This window comes from Oncorhynchus masou, chromosome 29 (assembly GCF_036934945.1).
Source record: "Oncorhynchus masou masou isolate Uvic2021 chromosome 29, UVic_Omas_1.1, whole genome shotgun sequence".
Classification (NCBI taxonomy): Eukaryota; Metazoa; Chordata; class Actinopteri; order Salmoniformes; family Salmonidae; genus Oncorhynchus; species Oncorhynchus masou.
The window spans coordinates 68,959,433-68,979,982 of record NC_088240.1 but is presented as its reverse complement, the minus strand read 5'-3'; the positions used below and the strand labels follow the sequence as shown (position 1 = coordinate 68,979,982).

The following is a 20,550-nucleotide window of genomic DNA, read 5'->3' as shown; positions in this document are numbered from 1 at the left end:
GCAACAGAACATTAAAAAAATAGATTTTTATTAGGTTATTTAGTTTAAGTACTCATCTCCCCATCAAAAAAATGATACTCTCCTTATTAAACAGTACATGTACAATCACTTCTTCATGTATAAATTAATGACTTATGTCTTTACATCAACATGTAGGCATTCATATCCATTAGTAACACTGCCAAAGTCTCCTCTTTCTCAACCAAAGACAAATAAACAGTGCAGTGAGTGATGTACCCTTGGCCATTTTCTGCGCAGCCTCCAGAACAGTAATGGCAGCTGGGTAAGCTCTCCCGCTTACTGCCAGCATGAACGGGGTCATTCCACGGGCATCCCTGTCAAATACACACACACACTCTTTAGAACAGCAACAGAAAGCAGGGGGGGACAAACATCAATAATAATGACAGCAATAGTTCAGTATTTTAATGAAACAAGGCATTACTGTGTTATAAAATGAAAAAGCTTGCCCAGACCCATTGGCCTTCCCAACTCTCAATCTCCCCCTCAATCACACCTGCCTCTATCACAAAGAAAAAAAAAAAAAAATGGAACATTCCTGCAGTTTTTTAAAGAAAGGTGAAAAAAACAAATGAGTCTTACTTGGCAGAGAGCAGCTCGCGGAGGTGTGGCCTGAGAACCATGCTGTCACACATCAGTTTGAGGATGAGGTGGGCGTTGGCCTTGCGGTCTTTAGACTCCACCACCGAAGACTCAGAGGGGCCTGTGGCAGGAGGATGGAACAGGTCAGAGACATTGGGGAGAGTTGGAGAACAATAGGGTAACCCCAACTAACTCCACATCTGAGCATGTATGGTGGTATAGTGAGGAAGTAGCTAGCCATTTGTTAGTTCCAAATGGAACCCCATTCCTTATATACAGGCTTGGCCATAAGTAGTGTTCTAACCAGGGAATTAGGTGACATTTAGTACCACACAGGCTAGGTATTTGGCCTGGTACAGTGGTGGAGTAGCTAGCTAGGTGTGGTTGTATCTAGATAGGTATCTAACCTGGTATAGTGGATGTGCTGGGGCCCTGGCTGGTCCCTGTTGAGGCTGTGGTGAGAGATCCCACTGCAGGGGCCAGGATGAAGTCTATGTCACCGTCTGGGTCCATGGGAGGGGGGTCAGGCACCCAGCTGGGAGGGGCGATGGGTGGGGACACGGGGTCCTGGTGGTCGCTGGAGGAGGGGCCGGACTCGTGACGACCAAGCCCCGCTGCTCTCAGAGAGCGCCTCATCATCTCCCTCAGACGCAGCCTGAGTCAGACAGAACACACTTAACAGGTTACATGAGTGGTGGAAAGACAATAGGATTGACATGTAGACATAAATGGGAACCAAGATAGTGTTCTTGGTCTCAAGTGTCTTAAATGGCATCCTGATAGGGTTTCTAAGAATGGAAAAAAAGCCAATAGGGTCAGTAAAATTATTTAACTTATTGTGCATTATGGAACAATCAGTTAGTATAATCCAGTTCTTCAGTGTTTTTCATAATGAACATGTTGCCTGAAAGAAAATGGTCAACTTAAAAACTTCTATAAGTTAGCTACCCTCTACTGCTAGAAGAGCCCGTCCTGTTCCCAGAGCTGTTGCTAGACACCACAGAGATTGCATTGGCAATGGCCTCCACTGCTGACAGTCTCTCTGCAAACGTATTCCTCTCAGACCGTTCAGCTTCTGGAAAACACCAGCCCAACAGTTACCACACATATACACACACAGTGAGATGAAGAAATAATGGAAGTCAAATGGGAGATGAGAAAGATAACTCAGAGGATGGCTCAAAACTGACACTGTGCCTTTGGAGACTTCAGGAGTCTTGACGCTGGTGTAACCTCACAGAAACTTCAGATCGGAATATATTGAGGTAGAACAGGGAATCCAGTTAACTCCATTTGTTGAATTCCATCTGCAATGTTTCATCTCGCTGTATACACCACCCAGTACTCCAGCCGTGGTTTACCTTCCTCCTCCTTGGTCTCCTTGTTGCTGACGGGGAAGCAGACTGAGACACAGGCGTGGAGGATGTTGCGGTTGCCGTCGCAGCGGTGGCCCAGGAAGGAGTGGAGAACGTGGGGACTCTGCTCCAGGAGAACAGCCTGCTCCAGGTTGACCAGGTACTGACGACAGGCCTCAAAGTCACAACGCAGCACGTGCTGCATCAACGTCTGCTTCTGGAAACAGTTGAAGTTGAACAAAGTTATTTAAAGTGCATCAGCATCTCAATATACTTTACAGCGGGAATAAAAAAAATGCAAAATACAAAAGCATTTATCAACAGAATACAATAAGGGAAGGTTTAAGGTTAAAAACATACTTTTCCTTGGCTAAAAAGCACATCCAATGTAGAGCCTAAACTCAGGAAAAAAAGAAACGCCCTTTTTCAGGACCCTGTCTTTCAAAGATAATTCGTAAAAATCCAAATAACTTCAGATCTTCATAGTAAAGTGTTCATCGTAAACACTGTTTCCCAAGTTTGTTCAATGATCCATAAACAATTCATGAACATGCACCTGTGAAATGGTCGTGAAGACACTAACAGCTTACAGACTGTCGGCAATTTAGGTCACGGTTATGAAAACTTAGCACACTAAAGAGGACTTTCTACGGACTCTGAAAAACACGAAAGAAAGATGGACAGGGTCCCTGCTCATCTGCATGAACATGCTTTAGGCATGCTGCAAGAAGGCTTGAGGACTGCAGATGTGGCCAGGGCAACAAAATGCAATGTCCGTACTGTGAGGCACCTAAGACAGCGCTACAGGGAAACAGGACAGAGAGCTGATCGTTCTCGCAGTGGCAGATCACGTGTAACACCTGCACAGGATGGCAACAACAACTGCCCGAGTTACACCAGGAACGCACTATCCCTCCATCAGTGCTCAAACTGTCCGCAATAGGCTGAGAGGCTGGACTGCGGGCTTGTAGGCCTGTTGTAAGGCAGGTCCTCACCAGACATCACCAGCAACATCGTCGCCTATGGACACAAACCCACCATCACTGAACCAGACAGGACTGGCAAAAAGTGCTCTTTGTTTCGCATTTATCGACGAAAGAATGAGCATTACACCGAGGCCTGTACACTGGAGCGGGATTGATTTGGAGGTGGAGGGTCTGTCATGGTCTGGGGCAGTGTGTCACAGCATCATCGGACTGAGCTTGTTGTCATTGCAGGCAATCTCAACGCTGTGCATTACAAAGGAAGACATCCTCCTCCCTCATGTTGTACTCTTCCTGCAGGCTCATCCTGACATGACCCTCTAGCATGACAACTCCACCTGTCATACTGCTCGTTCTGTGCATGATTTCCTGCAAGGCAGGAATGTCAGTGTTCTGCCATGGCCAGCGAAGAGCCCGGATCTCAATCCCATTGAGCACTTCTGGGACCTGTTGGATCGGAGGGTGAGGGCTAGGGCCAGGGCCATTCCCCCCCAGAAATGTCTGGAAACTTGCAGGTGCCTTGGTGGAAGAGTTGGGTATCATCTCACAGCAGGAACTGGCAAATCTGGTGCAGTCCATGAGGAGGAGATGTACTGCAGTACTTAATGCAGCTGGTGGCCACACCAGATACTGACTGTTACTTTTGATTTTGACCCCACCCTTTGTTCAGGGACACATTGTTCTATTTCTGTTAGTTACGTCTGCGGAACTTGTCAGTTGTTGAATCTTGTTATGTTTATAAATATATTTACATGTTAAGTTTGCTGAAAATAAACGCAATTGACAGTGAGAGGACGCTTCTTTTTTGCTGAGTTTATATTGAGCATGTTTTTTTGGTCCAGATGTAACTAAGCTCAATCTAGGGAAACCTGCAAAAATGACGATCCTCCCAGTAACAAATTGACCATACACTAAATAATCCCCTTTGCGCTATAAATAATATCACATTTTGCTAACCTCCACAGCCAATATGATAATAGCAGCTTTCTTCTTGATGGTTGAGTTGGTGGGGAGGTTGGCCAGGGAGTGCACCCCCATGCCCAGGCTGGCGATGGGCGGCAGGTCCAGCCACTCAGGGTCTCGGATCCCGCCCATACAGTCTTTGGCCATTGGGTAAATTGTGCCATTTCCATCCCGAAGGATGACTGGGGAGTCCTGGAAATAAAATGGTCAAAATGTGCTTAGAAAATAGGAAATTTGTTGGATATACAATTGCCTACACAACCTTTTCGCAATACATGAAGCATGGCTATATTAGAAAAGGTTGTATTGAGTAGCGGAGTGGTGCTGACCTGTCCTGCGGTGAAGATCGCTACATTGCGTTCACTCTGCCCCAGGAAGGCCAGGTTACTGGTGGGGAAGTTATTCTCCTGCTCTGCTTTGCCTGTGGCCAGGTCAAAGATACAGTACCTCACCCAGTTACCAGTCTTCAGCACTGCGTGGACTCCTTAAGGGGCAGACAACACAGCAAGTCAGAAATACACACAGAATTCATTCATATCCACACTTAAAACACTCAATACTACATTATCGGCATTCAACACCAACATAAATTACTTCATTGTATTGTTTTCTAGATGTCTTACCTTTGGAGTCAACATTCACAGCCAGAATCTCAGCCTTCTCTGGGATGCAGAGTTTTTTAGGTGTACGCTGGAAGCAATCTGGAACTTTAGGAGTTCCACCAGTTTTTACCACCTGTTGATTAAAAGGCACCAGCTTTTAGACAAACATTTATACAACAGATGAAATACTACAATGACATACTTTTATTGTAAAATTGCGCTTAGATTGATGAAATAATTGCAAACATTAAACCATCACTGAAAACCCATTTGTTTGGGAGTAATAACTACACTATACTGTTATGAAGTATGTGAGTGTAAGTGAGCGTCTAATAGCTGTACCTGTAACTCATCTATTCTGAGCAGCCTACAGTCCTGCAGCAGTGAGGAGGGGTCAGAGTCAGTGATGGGAGCTGGAGCACTAGTCTGACTCGGCTGTGTGCTCACGCTGCTTGACGTCCCTGGAAACTTCACAGCTACATACGCACCATCCACTTTCAGCACCTGAAGTTAAAAGACGGAGCTGTTGCAAATAGCGCCGTCATGAAGACACCACAATAACACAACGAACAGACAATCCACAGGATACAAAACATTTTACTACGGCTTTGAGTTCTGCTCTTAGGCATTTCTTTACATGTAAATGAAAACAGAAAAGAAAAAAAAATCTGAAAAATACAAGGTTTTTAGAAATAACTATCAAATATGTGATAAATCTAAATTTACAGTGTTAATAAAAACAAAACAATGGTGTCTATCACCTAGTCTGCCAGAGAGCATTAGGATCTGGTCCCTTCCTGTAGCCACACCCACCTTTCCCACAGGGACATTTTTAACATCCTCCACAAACACCACTTCCCGAAGAGGCCACTGCTCCTCGTTCACCTTCTCCTCCTCTTTGGGAGCCGGGGTCGAGCGTCTTCGTTCTGTAAGGGCAGAGAACACGCTAGGATATTCATACAACAGCAGACCAGGGTTAACAAACATGTAAAATACTCGAGGTGTGCTTGATTTAGCTTGTCCACTGTGCAAGGTGGGCGAGGTTTGCACTTTTAGGACTATTCTATCTGGGTTCCATTGTACCATGCAAGCTAAATCAATTGCAGCACAAGCATTTGACGGAAGTATTTAACCCAGGTCTTGTAAGCAGATACAGCAGATGTCATTATCAGATACAACAACTAGAGAAACTCAAAATGCAAGCAAAAAAAGAATAATTGAGACCTGCAATTGCCACACCATCTGTTTCAAATGCAAATGAGTCATGGCAATATTAGAGCGAGAGAGGTGGTTAGTATAGTAGCTAGTAATGTGACGTACTGTAGGGCAGCGAGGCACTGCTAGCGATGGAGGAGGTGTCACTGCAGGTGGAGGCCGGGGAAGGAGGGGGCCCCATCTCAGTCTTTACCAACTCCGGCTTGCTCTCCGTTCTAAGGCGAGAATGGGTAGGACTGAGTTCATGAGTGTTGGAGACGAGTGTCTTTGATTTAGATTTGGAGTGGCTTAGAAGGGAACAAGCTGGTCTCAATTCACTCCCTACCCCTTCCCGTGGGCCTAACCCTTTGATATCTGCACATCTGCAAAAAAAGAAGGGTTAGGGCCAAGGGAAAAGGGCAGGGAGCAAATTGAGATCAGCTGCGCTCTGAAATGGAAGTTAACTCACTTGATCTCCTGTGTCTTGGTGGTCTTGTCCATGTTCTTGAGGCTCTCTGGTGATCGCAGCTGGAACCTGCAGCTGTCGTTCATGTTCCAGACAGACTCGAGGAGCAGTCCCACCTTGGGGATCCCAGCGTTGACAGAAAAGGCAACAGCACCGGCGTGATAGAGGGGGTTATTCCTCAGGCACACCTGGAGAGAGGACACAAACACCTGTTCACATTCGTTCAAAAGCAGTGTACGAGTGTACGCAACAGACATCCAACCGGATTCACAGGTGCAGAGAACAAAAATGTTTCAGGAAAAAGGAACATTTATACACAGGGTTCTAATGCTCCCATAGTCTTGGTTTTATATTTTAACGTTATGTTTTGTCACCTGCGTTCCCACGGTGATGTTGGGTATTGAGGAGATGCCGGCACTGGACTTTGGCTTCTTGTTCTTGGCTCTAGCCTTTTCAAGCATCTTTTTCCGTTGACTAAAAGGTACAACACCCCTGAGGAAACATTTCAAAACATAAACCACCAGATTAACCTTCTTGTACGCATAGACATCTCAAAAACCGAGTTCTACATTTTCACTGGACATTTGAGTAGAGCGAGGGCCTCTGGCCAGCCACTGCCTGAGTCCAACTAGTAATTGTTATTTTTCAAATACTTTAGCTGCACTTGATTGAGCTTGCTTGGCACAATCCCAGTGCAAACCCAGCCAATCTCTCTCGGCAGTGAAGATGAACTACTTTAACTCACCACCAGTACAGGCTGTTCTCCAGCTGGGCGCAGGTGTAGAGGGCACAGCAGTGCAGAGACACAATGCGCTCCCCCTGCAGCTCAGGGTAGGCCTGGGCACTGTGTTCCAGCTTGGATGCCACGCTGCTCAGGGTGTCATCCATCCAGGTCGCCACCTTGTTGGTCTCCGTGGCCACGGTGGCTCTGATGCTGTTAGCAGACAGCAGGGTGATCTTCTCATTGGTCAGGCCCAAGAAGGACACTCGGGGGTGGCGGATAGAAGGGTTCTGATTGGAGGAGGAGTCCATTTTTTAGATATCTTTTTTTTTTTTAATGGGGTGGGTTTGCTAATAAAATGTGTATTTGAATGAAAACACCTATTTGCAAAGTAGTCCTCAGGAGGAGTGTTAGTGTTCTTAGTGTACAGCACTGGTCTCTGATATATCATTTGAATTTTATTTGATAAAGTCTGCTGCTGAATCCTTCACATTGTTCATGCAATCAGTCCTGTTGGCTTGTTGTACAGTACTGCTGTTTACCTGTGTGTTTCTGTATGGTTCTGGTTCACTCCACTTCCACTGGTAGAGTTCACCCTTAGAGCTCACTGCCACCAGCTCAGAGAACAAGGACCCGATGCTCACAAACTTCACACCATCCTGGACCAAAACGCCAACAGAAATATTACTTTGAAAAATGTGCTCATCTGATCTGTGCATATTAACCCAAAACAATGGAGGCTATAGACCTAGCAAAAACTTAAAACATATTGATAGAAATAAACCAAGTGGGAAATCAATTAACATGATAAATTAATGCTGTCATGTTCCCTGAACAAGCTTTATTGACATCACATCAATGAATGAACACCAAAATGAGTGGACCTTGCCATTAATCAAATTATTCCATCAACCAATCGATCAATGTCCCCATCCTCCCACCTTGTCAGGCCACCACTGCAGCTCCTCGCCCAGAGAGACAGGGCTCTGGACGGGGATGTTCTTCTTGTCCAGGCTGGGCTCCCCCTCGCGGCTGGTGGAGCCCCTCTCCGTGTCAAACGAGGCCCCATCCAGCCACCTTCGCTCCCGCAACCTCAACACAGACTCACGCTCACGCAACAGCTCTGAGTCACGCTCTAAGGGAAGAAGGAGAACTGGTATGGCAATGGGGTCACACCAGTGGGATAAAAGTAAGCCACTCTCTGGGGAAGACCCGTCAACAAATTAAAGAAATTTGTTTTTAGAATTATGCAAATAAGAGGGTTTTGGCAGTAAAAAGGTGAAAGTTAATAGTGGTGCCTGTCTGCACACTCACATGTTGAAATGTGAGGTAGGAAGACAGGTCAGGATAGATTAGAGATAGACATGCATTACGAGGGAGAGGGTTTGTCCTACAGCATAAGGCTGCAGTAGAGAGTGGTGCCTGTAATGACAGGGTCTAATGGGCCTTTCTCAGAGGGCTCACTGAAGAACAGGTATTATGGCCATGCAGCATACTGAACACACATTCACAGCACCACATCCACATGGGCTTTGCCGACAGGTTGAAAAGGAAAGACTAGTATTGACTTTAACAATATACCTTGATCATCAGAGAACTAAAAGCATATACTATATGTGGTGAAAAGTAATCTTACATCCATTTAGGTAACGGATAAGGTAACTTGTTACTACAACTATTTAGGAAGAGAAATATGATTTCAATCTTCATCTCCTGACTACAGAAGAGGATGATGGTCCCTAGGCAGCAGCCCTGAGTGCCGTGTGGTCAGTTACCTCGCGAGGAACCCAGGCGGGACAGGGAGGAGCGTCTGAAGGAGGGGTAGCCAAAGTAGCTGATGTCCTCAGAGAACATGGCGTCAGCATCGATGATGACACTGGGGTGGGCTGAGTGGATGTCAGCATCCAGCAAGGACATCAGGTCCTCTATAAGGTCAACACAAAAGAGAGGGATGTTAATGACATGACTATTACTGTCCCATCAGGCAAGGGTCAAACCCATAGGTTAATAAAGACGTTTGCATTTAGAATTGTGAAAACTCAGTTTCACAAATGTAGCAATTCACAAATTTAGCAAATACCAACTATCTACATAAAGCATTCACATAAGCCCCTTAAAACCAGACCAAACGGTCTGAGAGCCCTCTGCTCTTCATACAAAGCTGCCATGCTGAGTCTCTTGCAATAGATTATCATCTTAATGAGAAAGCTGTAGAATACACATCAAGGTGAAATAAAGTGGTACCTCCAGGGAGGTAGGACTCGCTGGCTGTGTCATCGCCATCGTCACCGTCCTCATCGTCTCTGCTCAGTAGGTTGTTGACAGCCAGGTTGACATCCAGGTTGGTCCTCTGGAGCTCCCGGATGATCACACTCCTAGACTTCCCCTGGAGGACCACCTGAGCCTGGGGAAGAAGGGAGGCAACATGAAGATCACCACCCAGAAATCAACCATGTGACGGTGGTGACTGAGCACCAGAGAGAAGTGAAGGCCATGTGTTGAGGCCCTTTATATGAGGGGCTCTGGTCAGGCAATAAAATTGTCATATGGTGGGGTCACTTCCAGAATTTAAATAAAAATGTAGTTGAGGACAGACAGTGGGTCTAACCTGGGAGATGAGTTCCTCTGGGATGACCGAGGCAGGGATGACAGGCTGGGGCTGGCTGCCCAGGAGACCAGAGCCCCGGTCCCTCCCTGTGCGGATCACCCTGGTCTGACGTCTCGAGTCCCTGGCAGCTGTAGATGACCTCCCAGAGGAGCCTCCACCACCACCACCTCCACTGACAGCTCCTCCTACACCACCTCCCCCTGCACCTCCTACACTGCTGCTGCTGCCACCGCCGCCACCACCTCCTCCTCCTGATCCACCGTTCACCCCGGAGCTCCAGCGACTCCTGTTATAGCACAAGGCGAAGGTCAGGCACAGCAGTCAGCCAAACAGCAGAAACTCACACGGCTGCCTGCCTGCACACTGGATCAGCAATTAACCGTGGTACAGCTGGCTTTCACAGAGAGAGCAGAGGTCCTAGGGTATTTATGCATACCGCAATATTGAAGAAATAATTTGGTAGCAAATATCTTGTCATTTTTTAGAGATGAATTTGACTACATTAAATCTAATTAAGGGGCCAGTAAGGTAAGAAAAAAAACAAGGTGGAAAAAACAGAGGATGGTAGATTGCTTTCACCTAGTCTCATTCAAAATCAGCCCACAGCACATTTCTATCAAAGCTCAATAGGTATTTAATGTTTATGCCTTTAACCTCAGAGCTGCTGCTGCTTTGGATTGAAGGTCCCAATTTCCAGGACAACTCTGTGCTACAAGGTCTGATTCTGACCACGTCATCTCATTTTACATGGACAATACCTGAATCCTGGATAGTAATGACTTCAGCAGTCCTCCTGCAGCTGTCTTTGTCTAGGCCTTAGTGGCACTAATGCACATGAAGCCATATAACGACTTTACCCGAGTGTGTCTAGGGGAGGTTTTTCCTGAGGGCCCTTACTGCCAGAACTTACCCAAGGGTGTTGCCTGCCAGTCTGCCCAGTGTGTCAGAGCCAGACAGGAACCAGGGAGGATCACTAGTCCTGCCTGGCCTGGAGCTCCTTCCTGTCCCTGAACCACTGCCACTCAACTTTGAACTGGAAACAAAAGACGGGAAGACGGGAGATCAGATCAGTTACTACATACCTAGTAGTCCCACATGATGGGACCAAAGATTAAGACGACAACCTGGGAGTGGAAATCCCAGGTTGTGGCCCATGTCTTAGGGCTTTTACATTTTTATGTTTAAGGTAATAAAAAAACAACAGGGGAAATGGAGACTAGCAGGGCAACACCCTCAGGAATCAGAATTGGCTGCAACTCGTTCCGCCTTCAAGACTTATTCCTTTTTAAAGGTTCTTGGGATTTTTTAGGGCTGCGATTGCTAACTCCTAAAATATGAACATTTGATATCATCGGAGTGTACTGTGTTAAATAAATGCTGCAGTCTACATTTGAGTCAATTGCATTACATACTTGCCACCAAATCACAAGCAACGCCTGAGACGGACCATAACAGCAATGTCCTCTCTGAGATTCAAACCCATGACTCTTTTGTACACAGTATCTCAATATATTGTGAATTGCTTCCCAATGAAAGAACGCAGATACATTTTAAGATAAGGCATTTTAGCAACACACAAAATATAGAAGTGTTTTATTTAGCAACTGAGTATAATAGGCCTAACAATGAGTTGTGCAGACTTCTGCAGAAATAAAACACAGACCTGTAAAAATGTACATTTGTTTATCATTTATTACACAAGTATGACACTGTAAAAAAAATGAAATATAGTGCAGTGTGACTGGATAGTATTCTGAGTGGAGCTTTGTTCAGTCAGCTGTCAAAGTTACTGATTGAAAATGTGCAGTGCTTTTTCCACAGTAAGGCTTTCCAGTAACCCACAATGGAGCTGACTGCAAAGCTATTACCATCTGAAACCATCTCATTTTCTTTTGAAAAGTTCAGCTTATTTCACTGTGCCAGGCAACAAAACTTATGCTCTGCAGAAAAGCTTAAAGTAAACCAGTCACATTGTTCAACAGTCATTCTCAGGCTGATTCACTTGCATGCTTTGCAACTAGAGGGCCTAGTTCCCAGTTTGAAGCTGTTCTGCTGGTAAGATATGCTATCAATGAAACTCACAAATGCATGCCGGCCACCAACACAATCCCGAGCAAAAGCTAAAAGGGCATTCTTGCTCATACAAAATAAAACAAAGAAAAGCTCATTCATAAATGCAATTGGCTTTCAGAACACTGCCTAGATTTTCTAAATGCTAAAATACCATTGCGAGCTTTGTTTTGTCTAGTTTTTGTTTGGGACAGTAAATTGCAGAGATGGAATAAAATACCAATGACTTATCTATAAACATACATTGATGCAAAACACCTCAGCACAGTGAACACTTTCTGGTCTTTCATTTGTCATAGCGTTTTAAGTGACTAAGTAATAACATAATGAAACCGTTCAACTAGTAAGCCTAAGGACTTAGTATGAACTCAGTGGAACTCAACTCGCAGGGCTCACCATTGCTAGGCTTCAGCATGCAGGAGTCAAGGCAGACAAAATATCTTGCTGCGTTTTGTAAATGCAGATCTAAAACGCTTCTATTTGTCAATTCTGCTCGGCTTCAGGCAGGGTTCGCGCCAAATCAAGAATGTAAAAGGACTCATTTTGTGCTTCAGTTGCACTTGCCCACTCAGATGAAATCTCTGCCCTCTCATAGGATCACCAGACAGTGCTCTGACTGACATGATGTGTTCGGGTACTTTCCTCCAGTGTAGTTTTTTCAGTAACAAGTTACAAAAAAAGATATTCATCAGGCAAAACATTAGGAAATGTAGCTGGCTACATTCTTTCGATGACAAACATAACAAATATGATGGCCACCCATCGTTTTTGCAAAAAAATACCTTTCTTTTTCATTGCAATCTAATTTACTAGCCAAATAGCATTGCACTTCTGTTGTCATCGGATGAAAACAATTTTCTGACGAATGTGTTGCACTAATGTGTTTTGTGTGAAGAAAAGGGGTGTACAACTATATAGTTCATCACTCTACTGAAGCAACAAACAAAAAACCTTTCAATATAAAAACGCAGGTGAAATGGTTTAAAAACGCAGATTTTTTAATGGTATATGTTTCGAAACCACCAATTTCTAAAAGCTAATGCAACTCCTGGTATATAAAGTTCTCTTAACTCCATTAGGATTAAACTATTTTCCTAGAGTAAACAGTCTCACCCATCGTTGCCATCTGGTTTGGTCAGCTCCAAACGATCAGGCTGGACAGCAAAGCTGATCCGACACACACGTCCATCCTGGATAGAAAAAAATTACTACATATTATCAAAAAGGAAAAGGTGATGGCATGTCACAAAAAAAAGACTACAAAAATATTTGTTTTATTAATAAATGGTGCTCTTATTTTTTTTTTTTTTAAAGACTGTGCACTGTATAGGGAAATATGGTGCCATTTGGAATCACAACCTCCATCCAAAATGTAGAGGCAGTACAGCTCAAATGTTATTGATTGTAATATACATAAATCCTTCGATGTTACCTCAAGCAGAAAGCCAGCATGGTTTGGGCCAACTACACATTGTTTTAAGGAGGCCTGCTCCAGCAGGTTGAGGTGTGGATGACTGCATTGGAAACAGATAATGTAGTGAATGTTAACATGTAGAAAACCTATAAAACCACTATATACCTGTGGAGTGTGGTCCCTGCTGAAAGACATGGCTGAATAATACATTTGCTGATTATTCCACAGTTAAAATACATCATATTCAGGTCTTACCTGTTAAAGTTGTATTTGTTGAGTTTCTCCGACACTTCACGAAGTCTGTTAAGGATAAAAATTAAATAAAAAACATTGACATTAGTGAGATTGTTTATTCCAGTTCACAGTATGAATCTGTGCAATTAACGGTCTGGAAATCCATGGCCAATAAGGACATTTCTACTAGTCTGTACTCTGTGTAGACTAAGGAGCAAGGCATCTGCTTGCACGACATTAACAAGAAGCCCGATGAGAATCTCAGTAGTATCAAAATTACACACCAGCTTCAATTTTTAAAAAATCTAAATAGCAGTATAGCTTAAACAGTTAGAGCACGGTGTGTATAACCACAAGTACTGCAATGGGACTGTTGCCTTCACTCACAGGATGCCAGCAGGCAGGTCATTCCCAAAGTCAAAGGGAATGTGCGGAGCTACAGTTGAAGTCAGAAGTTTACATACATTTAAACTCAGTTTTTCACAATTCCTGAAATTTAATCAGAGTAAAAATTCCCTGTCTTGGGTCAGTTAGGACCACCACTTTATTTTATGAATGTGAAATGTCAGAATAATATAATTATTTATTTCTGCTTTTATTTCTTTCATCACATCCACAGTGGGTCAGAAGTTTACATACTAATTGAGTGTATTTGGTAGCATTGCCTTTAAATTATTTAACTTGGGTCAAACGTTTCAGGTAGCCTTCCACAAGCTTCCCACAATAAGTTGGGTGAATTTTGGCCCAATCCTGACAGACAGAGCTGGTGTAACAGTTAAGTTTATTGGCCTCCTTACTCGCACACGCCTTTTCTGTTTTGCCCACACATTTTCTGTAGGATTGAGGTCAGGGCTTTGTGATGGCCACTCCAATACCTTGACTTTGTTGTCCTTAAGCCATTTTGCCACAATTTTGGAAGTATGCTTGGGGTCATTCTCCATTTGGAAGACCCATTTGCGACCAAGCTTTAACTGATGTCTTGAAATATTGCTTCAATATATCCACGTAATTTTCCTTCCTCGTGATTCCATTTATTTTGTGAAGTGCACCAGTGTCTCCAGCAGCAAAGCACCCCCACAACACGATGCTGCCACCCCCGTGCTTCACGGTTTGGATGGTGTTCTTCGGCTTGCAAGCATCACCCTTTTTCTTCCAAACATAACGATTGTCATTATGGCCAAACAGTTCTATTTTTGTTTCATCAGACATTTCTCCAAAAAGTACAATCTTTGTCCCCATGTGCAGTTGCAAACCGTAGTCTGGCTTTTTTATTGCGGTTTTGGAGCAGTGGCTTCTTCCTTGCTAAGCGGCCTTTCAGGTTATGTCGATATAGGACTCATTTTCGAGTGGATATAGAGATACTTTTGTACCCGTTTCCTCCAGCATCTTCACAGTTCCTTTGCTGTTGTTCTGGGATTGATTTGCACTTCTCACCTAAGTACGTTCATCTCTAGGAGACAGAACCCGTTTCATTCCTGAGCGGTATGACAGCTGCTTGGCCCCATGATGTTTATACTTGCGTACTATTGTTTGTACAGATGAACATGGTACCTTCAGGCATTTGCAAATTGGTCACAAGGATGAACCAGACTTGTGGAAGGCTACAATTTTTCTGAAGTCTTGGCTGATTTCTTTTGATTTTCCTATGATGTCAAGCAAAGAAGCAATGAGTTTGAAGGTAGGCCTTGAAATACATCCACAGGTACACCTCCAATTGACTCAAATTGTGTCAATTAGCCTATCAGAAGATTCTAAAGTCATGACATAATTTTCTGGGATTTTCCAAGCGGTTTAAAAGGCACAGTCAACTTAGTGTATGTACTATTGTGACCATTCTTTTTAGTACAAGTTTAGCAGAGTGATTATTTAGTACAACTCCAAGTCCTTAACTGTCACCATCCTAGACCTGCAAAATCTTTGATTGTAGAGAAGTTTAAAAACCATGTCGCAGGCTCCCGGGTGGCGCAGTGGTCTAGTGCACTGCATCACAGTGCTAGCTGTGCAACCAGAGACTCTGGGTTCGCGCCCAGGCTCCGTCGCAGCCGGTTGCGACCGGGAGGTCCGTGGGGCGACGCACAATTGGACTAGCGTCGTCCGGGTTAGGGGGTTTGGCCGGTAGGGCTATCCTTGTCTCATCGCGCACTAGCGACTCCTGTGGCGGGCCGGGCGCAGTGCATGCTAACCAGGTGCGCTGTTTTTCCTCTGTGTTTCAGGGGACGCATGGCTTTTGACCTTTGTCTCTCCCGCGCGGGAATTGTAGCGATGAGACAATATAGTAACTACTAACAATTGGATACCACGAAATTGGGGAGAAAAGGGGGTAAAATATGGCAGGCTGACTCAGCTCTAGCATCTATATTCTCAATGAGTGAACCAGCCACATTCCTTACTCCTTTTGCTTGCTATGAATTGACAGGTCAAATAGGCTCAACAATTGTTTAAACAGAGCTTCAACTGCTATAGGCTACACTACTAAAAGCATTGATTCTAATTCTAATGGCTTAAGTAATACAATGGTTATGTTGACAGGAAACAGGTGAAGAGAACAAACATTTAATTAATCCATATGCTCAAGGGAGCAAGTCAATACACGAAGGCTGATATCATACAAAAAGTCAGTTGCAGAAAGTGGACAAATCTTGTCAAAGATAAAATATTACCTGTTGCAAAGGGGAAAGGCTATCAGACAGTTGCATGCAAGCTGTAAGGGGTGAAAATGTAAGTAATAGGCCTATGCCAAATGACATTTCCTGTCAAGCAAGCCCAGTGGACAATCCAATGGATGGCAATGACTTATAAGGCAAGGCCCGGTGGGTTGTCCAGCGACAGGAACCAGTCCGTCAGCAGAAGATAAACAATGAGCCAGCAACACTGTCTTGATATATGAGGCACACCACCCAGAGCCATTAATAACCAACATCAACAGGACAGAAGGGCATTTTTAGTCTGCAAGAAATGTGTTTGCATATTCTCAACCTAATGTTCTCTTCCTAACCTGTACAAAAATACTGTTTTATCCATGTGGGTCAGAGAAGAATTAGTGTACTCAGCTGGGTCATGGAAAGACATCCTGAACAGTCAAGGCAAGAGCAGTCCATGAGACTGGCTTGTGAGTCACAACCCATTCTTGTAAGCAAATATATACTTTTTTGTGATTAAAGAATGCCTCTTGAGAACTATGGTAAAAAACACCTCTTTGGTAAGACAAATAACTGCAGTTGAGCAGTAGGGGGATATATTAGCACATGGTGACCATATAGCAAATGTGAATGCATGCCATTGCCTGTGCTAGCAGCTTGTAAAATATATGGCTTACCTGGGGATTGATTGTCATTCCACATCAGCCAATTGTCACAAGATGAGTGAACATGATTGTATTAGGCCAAAGTTAAGTCAACTGAACCATCTTGGTAAATTAGGCCCAAGCAGGTGGCCAATGGTACAGACCTGGATTATACACAAGTACAAAATCCTAGCTTCATATGTCATATCCTGGATTATAATTCAAGGTCATTCAATGTGCTTTTCCAACATCCCAATCTCTGTCTTAAAGTAGAACGGCCCATTAATCAGTTCAATCTCAATGGATGATATAAATAGGTTTACTATAAATCACATACAGAGCAAAATGCAGGTCACAAGACAGACAGTCAACTGTTCATAGCTGGTCCTTGTCTCTCTTAAACTAACGTCTGTAAATAAATTAAATAAAAAATTAAAAGGCCAACTCCACCACTTTCAACCTCTTTTATTATGTCCAGCATATGTGAAAACGGCGCATTTCTGTTTTGTACTTCAAAGAATACAAAGTTAAAACGTTCTTGCTACCAAATGATATCTTCAACAGTGATTTTCAAACAGTGTGAGTCGCGGTGACATGGGGGCCAAGAAAATACACCCTTGGCCTAGAAACTCGTTGCAGGTTTTGAAAATCATTATTTTTTTAAAACCTACCTGTAATGTCACAGAGAAGCATTTTTCTAGGACCTTAACTTTTTTTAAACCACATATCATAGAAAAGCGCTGTTTTCACATACTGTATTGGTTTGATGCTGGAGATTATGACGTTGAAAACGGGTTGATATCTTTTTTTATTGAACTAGGCAAGTTACAAGTTCACGACGAACAATATTAGTTGGTCGACTAACGTGTGTTATTTAACTAACGTCGTTGGCTAGATAAACAAGTCGAATCAAATAAGCAATCCCATTTTATTTTACAGTTGGTTGGCTGGATAACGGTACCTAACTAGCAAGAAAACATATTGGCACAAGTGTGGCTAGCTTAGCTAACGTTATCTAGCAGTGACTAATACATTAGCTAGCTTATTAGCCACTTAACTAGCTAGCTACATCTTCAAACGTTCCGTTGAGCTAGCCAGCTGGATAGTCGACAATAAGATATCCAAAAGGTAGCTAACATGACATACAATGTCAAATGCAAAAAAAAAACATGTACGGATCATTACAATGCCATAATCACTGACGTCCCCCCCCATCCCCCCATTGTCCGTCTCAACTTTGACCAACGGCCAATCATTCCAGGCAGACAGAGAACGAACGAAACAGCTCCGTTAACTGCTGCTAGCTATGGCTAACTAGCTTGTTAGCCTAGCAGGCTAGCTAACGTCGTTATCTACGTTGAAGAGGCTTGTTCAAGATGCCGGGCCTTGCTTCAAGTACGGTAATGTGGTCGAAAATTGTTTGATTGAAATACACATGACAATATGAATATTGCTTCGAAACAAATAGATAATCGTCGGGTGCCACACCCTACACATATATATTGATTTAAACCCCTATTTTCCACGCCCGCAACAAATACCTGTCATTGAGCTGGTCCTCCGTCCCGGGCAACGGGTGAACCACAAAGTGTATGGATGTCATGGATCCAATCCAAATGAACACACAAATGTGTCTGGGAAATGTTATTTTCTCGATATCTGTATATGTAAGGATTCATATAAATATTTTATGATAAAAAATCCCGAGCTTCGAACTACAGCCTCCTCACCCACATGCCGCCATCTTAACTCTACCAAGCTTTTTCGTTCTGTATGTTGATTAACCTTAGCACACACGAAAACTGGATGCTGGTTGGACCTTGAACAGAAACAGGGAATATGTTAAACGGAACGGGATTGGTTTAGAGAAGAAAGGCAATGAAGAGAAAGGAAATGAACATTTCTAGACGTCTAGCTCGTGCTATTTTAAAAATGTAACTGAATTGTGATACATCTATTTGTTATTTGGGTATTTTATTAGGATCCCCATCAGCTGTTGCGAAAGCAGCAGCTACTCTTCCTGGGGTCTACACCAAACATGAAACATACAGAATGACATAATACAGAACATCAATAGACAAGAATGTGTTGATATATGATGTCTAGGATTAGTGGACTACAGTTTAAAGGAAATTGATACTGTTTTTTATATTGGTCCCGACAGAAGAGGTAGGATAATTTATGACAGTATCCTCTCCGAGAATGAATATTATACACAATGCCTCCAGGTGTACGATAAGGATGCACAAAGGAATGCTGCCAACAAATCCAAGGATGTTTGAGATAATCCATAATACATTTGGAGCTCTGTGGGAATTTAGCAAACAATGATAACAGACGCTTCCTCTGACATTGACAAAACTGGATCAATAGAGCAAACAAAATCATGTCTTACATTCAGACATTTCCTTTCCACTCTGTCATTACTTTTCTGATAAATAAACATTCTCCGTTATGCAAACTGGTATGTGGATACTATAACATGGAGATTGAGGATCACTGTCCAGTATGACTTTCGTGTAGGTGTATATTAACCAATGACTGTATCCCATTCCATGTATAATCCCCATGCTCCCCCTGCTGGTTGACATCCCCACAGCTCAAGAGAGGAATTACATACTTCAATTAAAAGTCTAGTTTTGAATTGCATTTGGTTGAGTTGTCAACTAACATGAATTCAATGTGAAATCAACCAGCATTATACCCTATCATAGGATTTAAGTTAAAAGGTGTGTGAATAAAATACAAAATTATCTTATATTGATGACTTTTTACAAATCCAGTCCATTTTCCACGTTGGTTCAAAGTCATCACATTTCATTTTTTGGTTGAAATGTTGTGGAAACAATGTTGATTCAACCAGTTTTTGCCCAGTGGGTATAGTGGCGTAATGAAAAAGGTCCACAGATATAGCACTTGTCTATAGACCTTCAGTAACCACTGTCAAAATCATACATGGACTGCTTGATTCATGTTGCCCTGGATATGAGTGCTGTGCTGGCCTAATTATGACAGAAACCCCCAAAAGAAGCATGGCAGCAGGAACCAAAGGTATAATTATTTTAGCCTGTTTTTCAATTTCCACACAGCAATAAAAACATGTTGGCTGGCTTTTGTTACGCATCCAGTGTTGAGAGATTGTATATTGCAGTACATATTTTTGAAGAAAATGTATTAATACATTTTGATAGACCTGGTGCAGTCTTTTAGATAACTCTATTATGTAGCAGAAGCATTGATTGCATGTACCTACTCATCTAGAAACAGCTTCAGTAGTTTAGACCTATGGTCTGTCTGGGTTAGTTACTTGAAGTTTTTTTTTTCTATCAGCAGATGGCAGGCTTTGTCTTTCACTTTTTGAGAAGTGTGTTGTTGGCTGCTGATCAAGTATCCCAGAGACAGGGCCCTAATCCTACCCTTATGATACCCAATAACTCTTTGTCAAATCACAAGTATTTGACTGTTTTTTTTAAGAAGAATTCATTTATGAAGGAATTTAATACAGAAAATAAACATTTCTATATTTCTCCAAAAAGAAAAGATACAGTATATGCTCTGTGTTAAAAAACAACACAAATGGAAATGGATATATCTGTGTTCTCAGGGTATAAAAGTATCTAAACTGTATACAACTGCTCATTTGAATGACAAAGAGAGGCACATAGGTAATGCTACAGGTTTGTCTGTTCGTCATCTCTTCTTCATCATCAGCCTATACAGTGGAAGAAATTACTAATATTCTGAAATTCATGACTGTACAGCCCATTTGAGTATAGGAGTGTAAAAGAAGGGAATAGAGAGCTCCATTTCTCTCTGCCTGCCCCTGAGGTGAATAAGTGGAGAGAGTCTTTCATCTGACAGAGAGACTCCCGCATTCCCTCAGAATCAACATAAACTGCAAAGTTCCCAGAGAGCCAGCTGCTGTGATCTGCTTCACACTCACTTGCTTTCTTCAGTAAAGTTAGATTTGGTACAGCTGGTTGACAATTCTCTCAGCGGTATTGCAAATTGTTTCTACAAAAAAGAAAAACATGAGGGCAAATCTGGTTCATGT

At 43.0% G+C, this 20,550-nt stretch overlaps 1 protein-coding gene across 17 annotated transcripts in view; it reads right to left on the bottom strand.

Annotated features, from left to right (window-relative positions):
• LOC135520396 (E3 ubiquitin-protein ligase UBR5-like) overlaps nucleotides 1-18,259 on the bottom strand; it is a 44,521-nt gene extending 26,262 nt beyond the window's left edge. For 8 of the 17 annotated variants that reach the window (XM_064945926.1, XM_064945929.1, XM_064945937.1 and 5 more), the window contains exons 1-24: nucleotides 18,038-18,259; nucleotides 13,235-13,279; nucleotides 12,998-13,079; nucleotides 12,679-12,755; nucleotides 10,406-10,528; nucleotides 9,496-9,781; nucleotides 9,132-9,291; nucleotides 8,663-8,812; nucleotides 7,829-8,040; nucleotides 7,430-7,546; nucleotides 6,912-7,177; nucleotides 6,541-6,658; nucleotides 6,170-6,354; nucleotides 5,827-5,936; nucleotides 5,320-5,432; nucleotides 4,849-5,010; nucleotides 4,528-4,639; nucleotides 4,234-4,388; nucleotides 3,899-4,096; nucleotides 1,965-2,175; nucleotides 1,552-1,678; nucleotides 1,011-1,258; nucleotides 604-724; nucleotides 238-335 (exon numbers count right to left, since the gene is read on the bottom strand). In XM_064945926.1, the coding sequence (XP_064801998.1) occupies nucleotides 238-335; nucleotides 604-724; nucleotides 1,011-1,258; nucleotides 1,552-1,678; nucleotides 1,965-2,175; nucleotides 3,899-4,096; nucleotides 4,234-4,388; nucleotides 4,528-4,639; nucleotides 4,849-5,010; nucleotides 5,320-5,432; nucleotides 5,827-5,936; nucleotides 6,170-6,354; nucleotides 6,541-6,658; nucleotides 6,912-7,177; nucleotides 7,430-7,546; nucleotides 7,829-8,040; nucleotides 8,663-8,812; nucleotides 9,132-9,291; nucleotides 9,496-9,781; nucleotides 10,406-10,528; nucleotides 12,679-12,755; nucleotides 12,998-13,079; nucleotides 13,235-13,279; nucleotides 18,038-18,099 (3,538 nt within the window). In that variant the 5' untranslated portion in view covers nucleotides 18,100-18,259. The remainder of the gene's footprint in view (nucleotides 1-237; nucleotides 336-603; nucleotides 725-1,010; nucleotides 1,259-1,551; nucleotides 1,679-1,964; nucleotides 2,176-3,898; nucleotides 4,097-4,233; nucleotides 4,389-4,527; nucleotides 4,640-4,848; nucleotides 5,011-5,319; nucleotides 5,433-5,826; nucleotides 5,937-6,169; nucleotides 6,355-6,540; nucleotides 6,659-6,911; nucleotides 7,178-7,429; nucleotides 7,547-7,828; nucleotides 8,041-8,662; nucleotides 8,813-9,131; nucleotides 9,292-9,495; nucleotides 9,782-10,405; nucleotides 10,529-12,678; nucleotides 12,756-12,997; nucleotides 13,080-13,234; nucleotides 13,280-18,037) is intronic. The other 9 variants (XM_064945935.1, XM_064945938.1, XM_064945939.1 and 6 more) reach the window with 4 other exon arrangements.
• Between the last annotated feature and the right edge of the window lie 2,291 nt (nucleotides 18,260-20,550).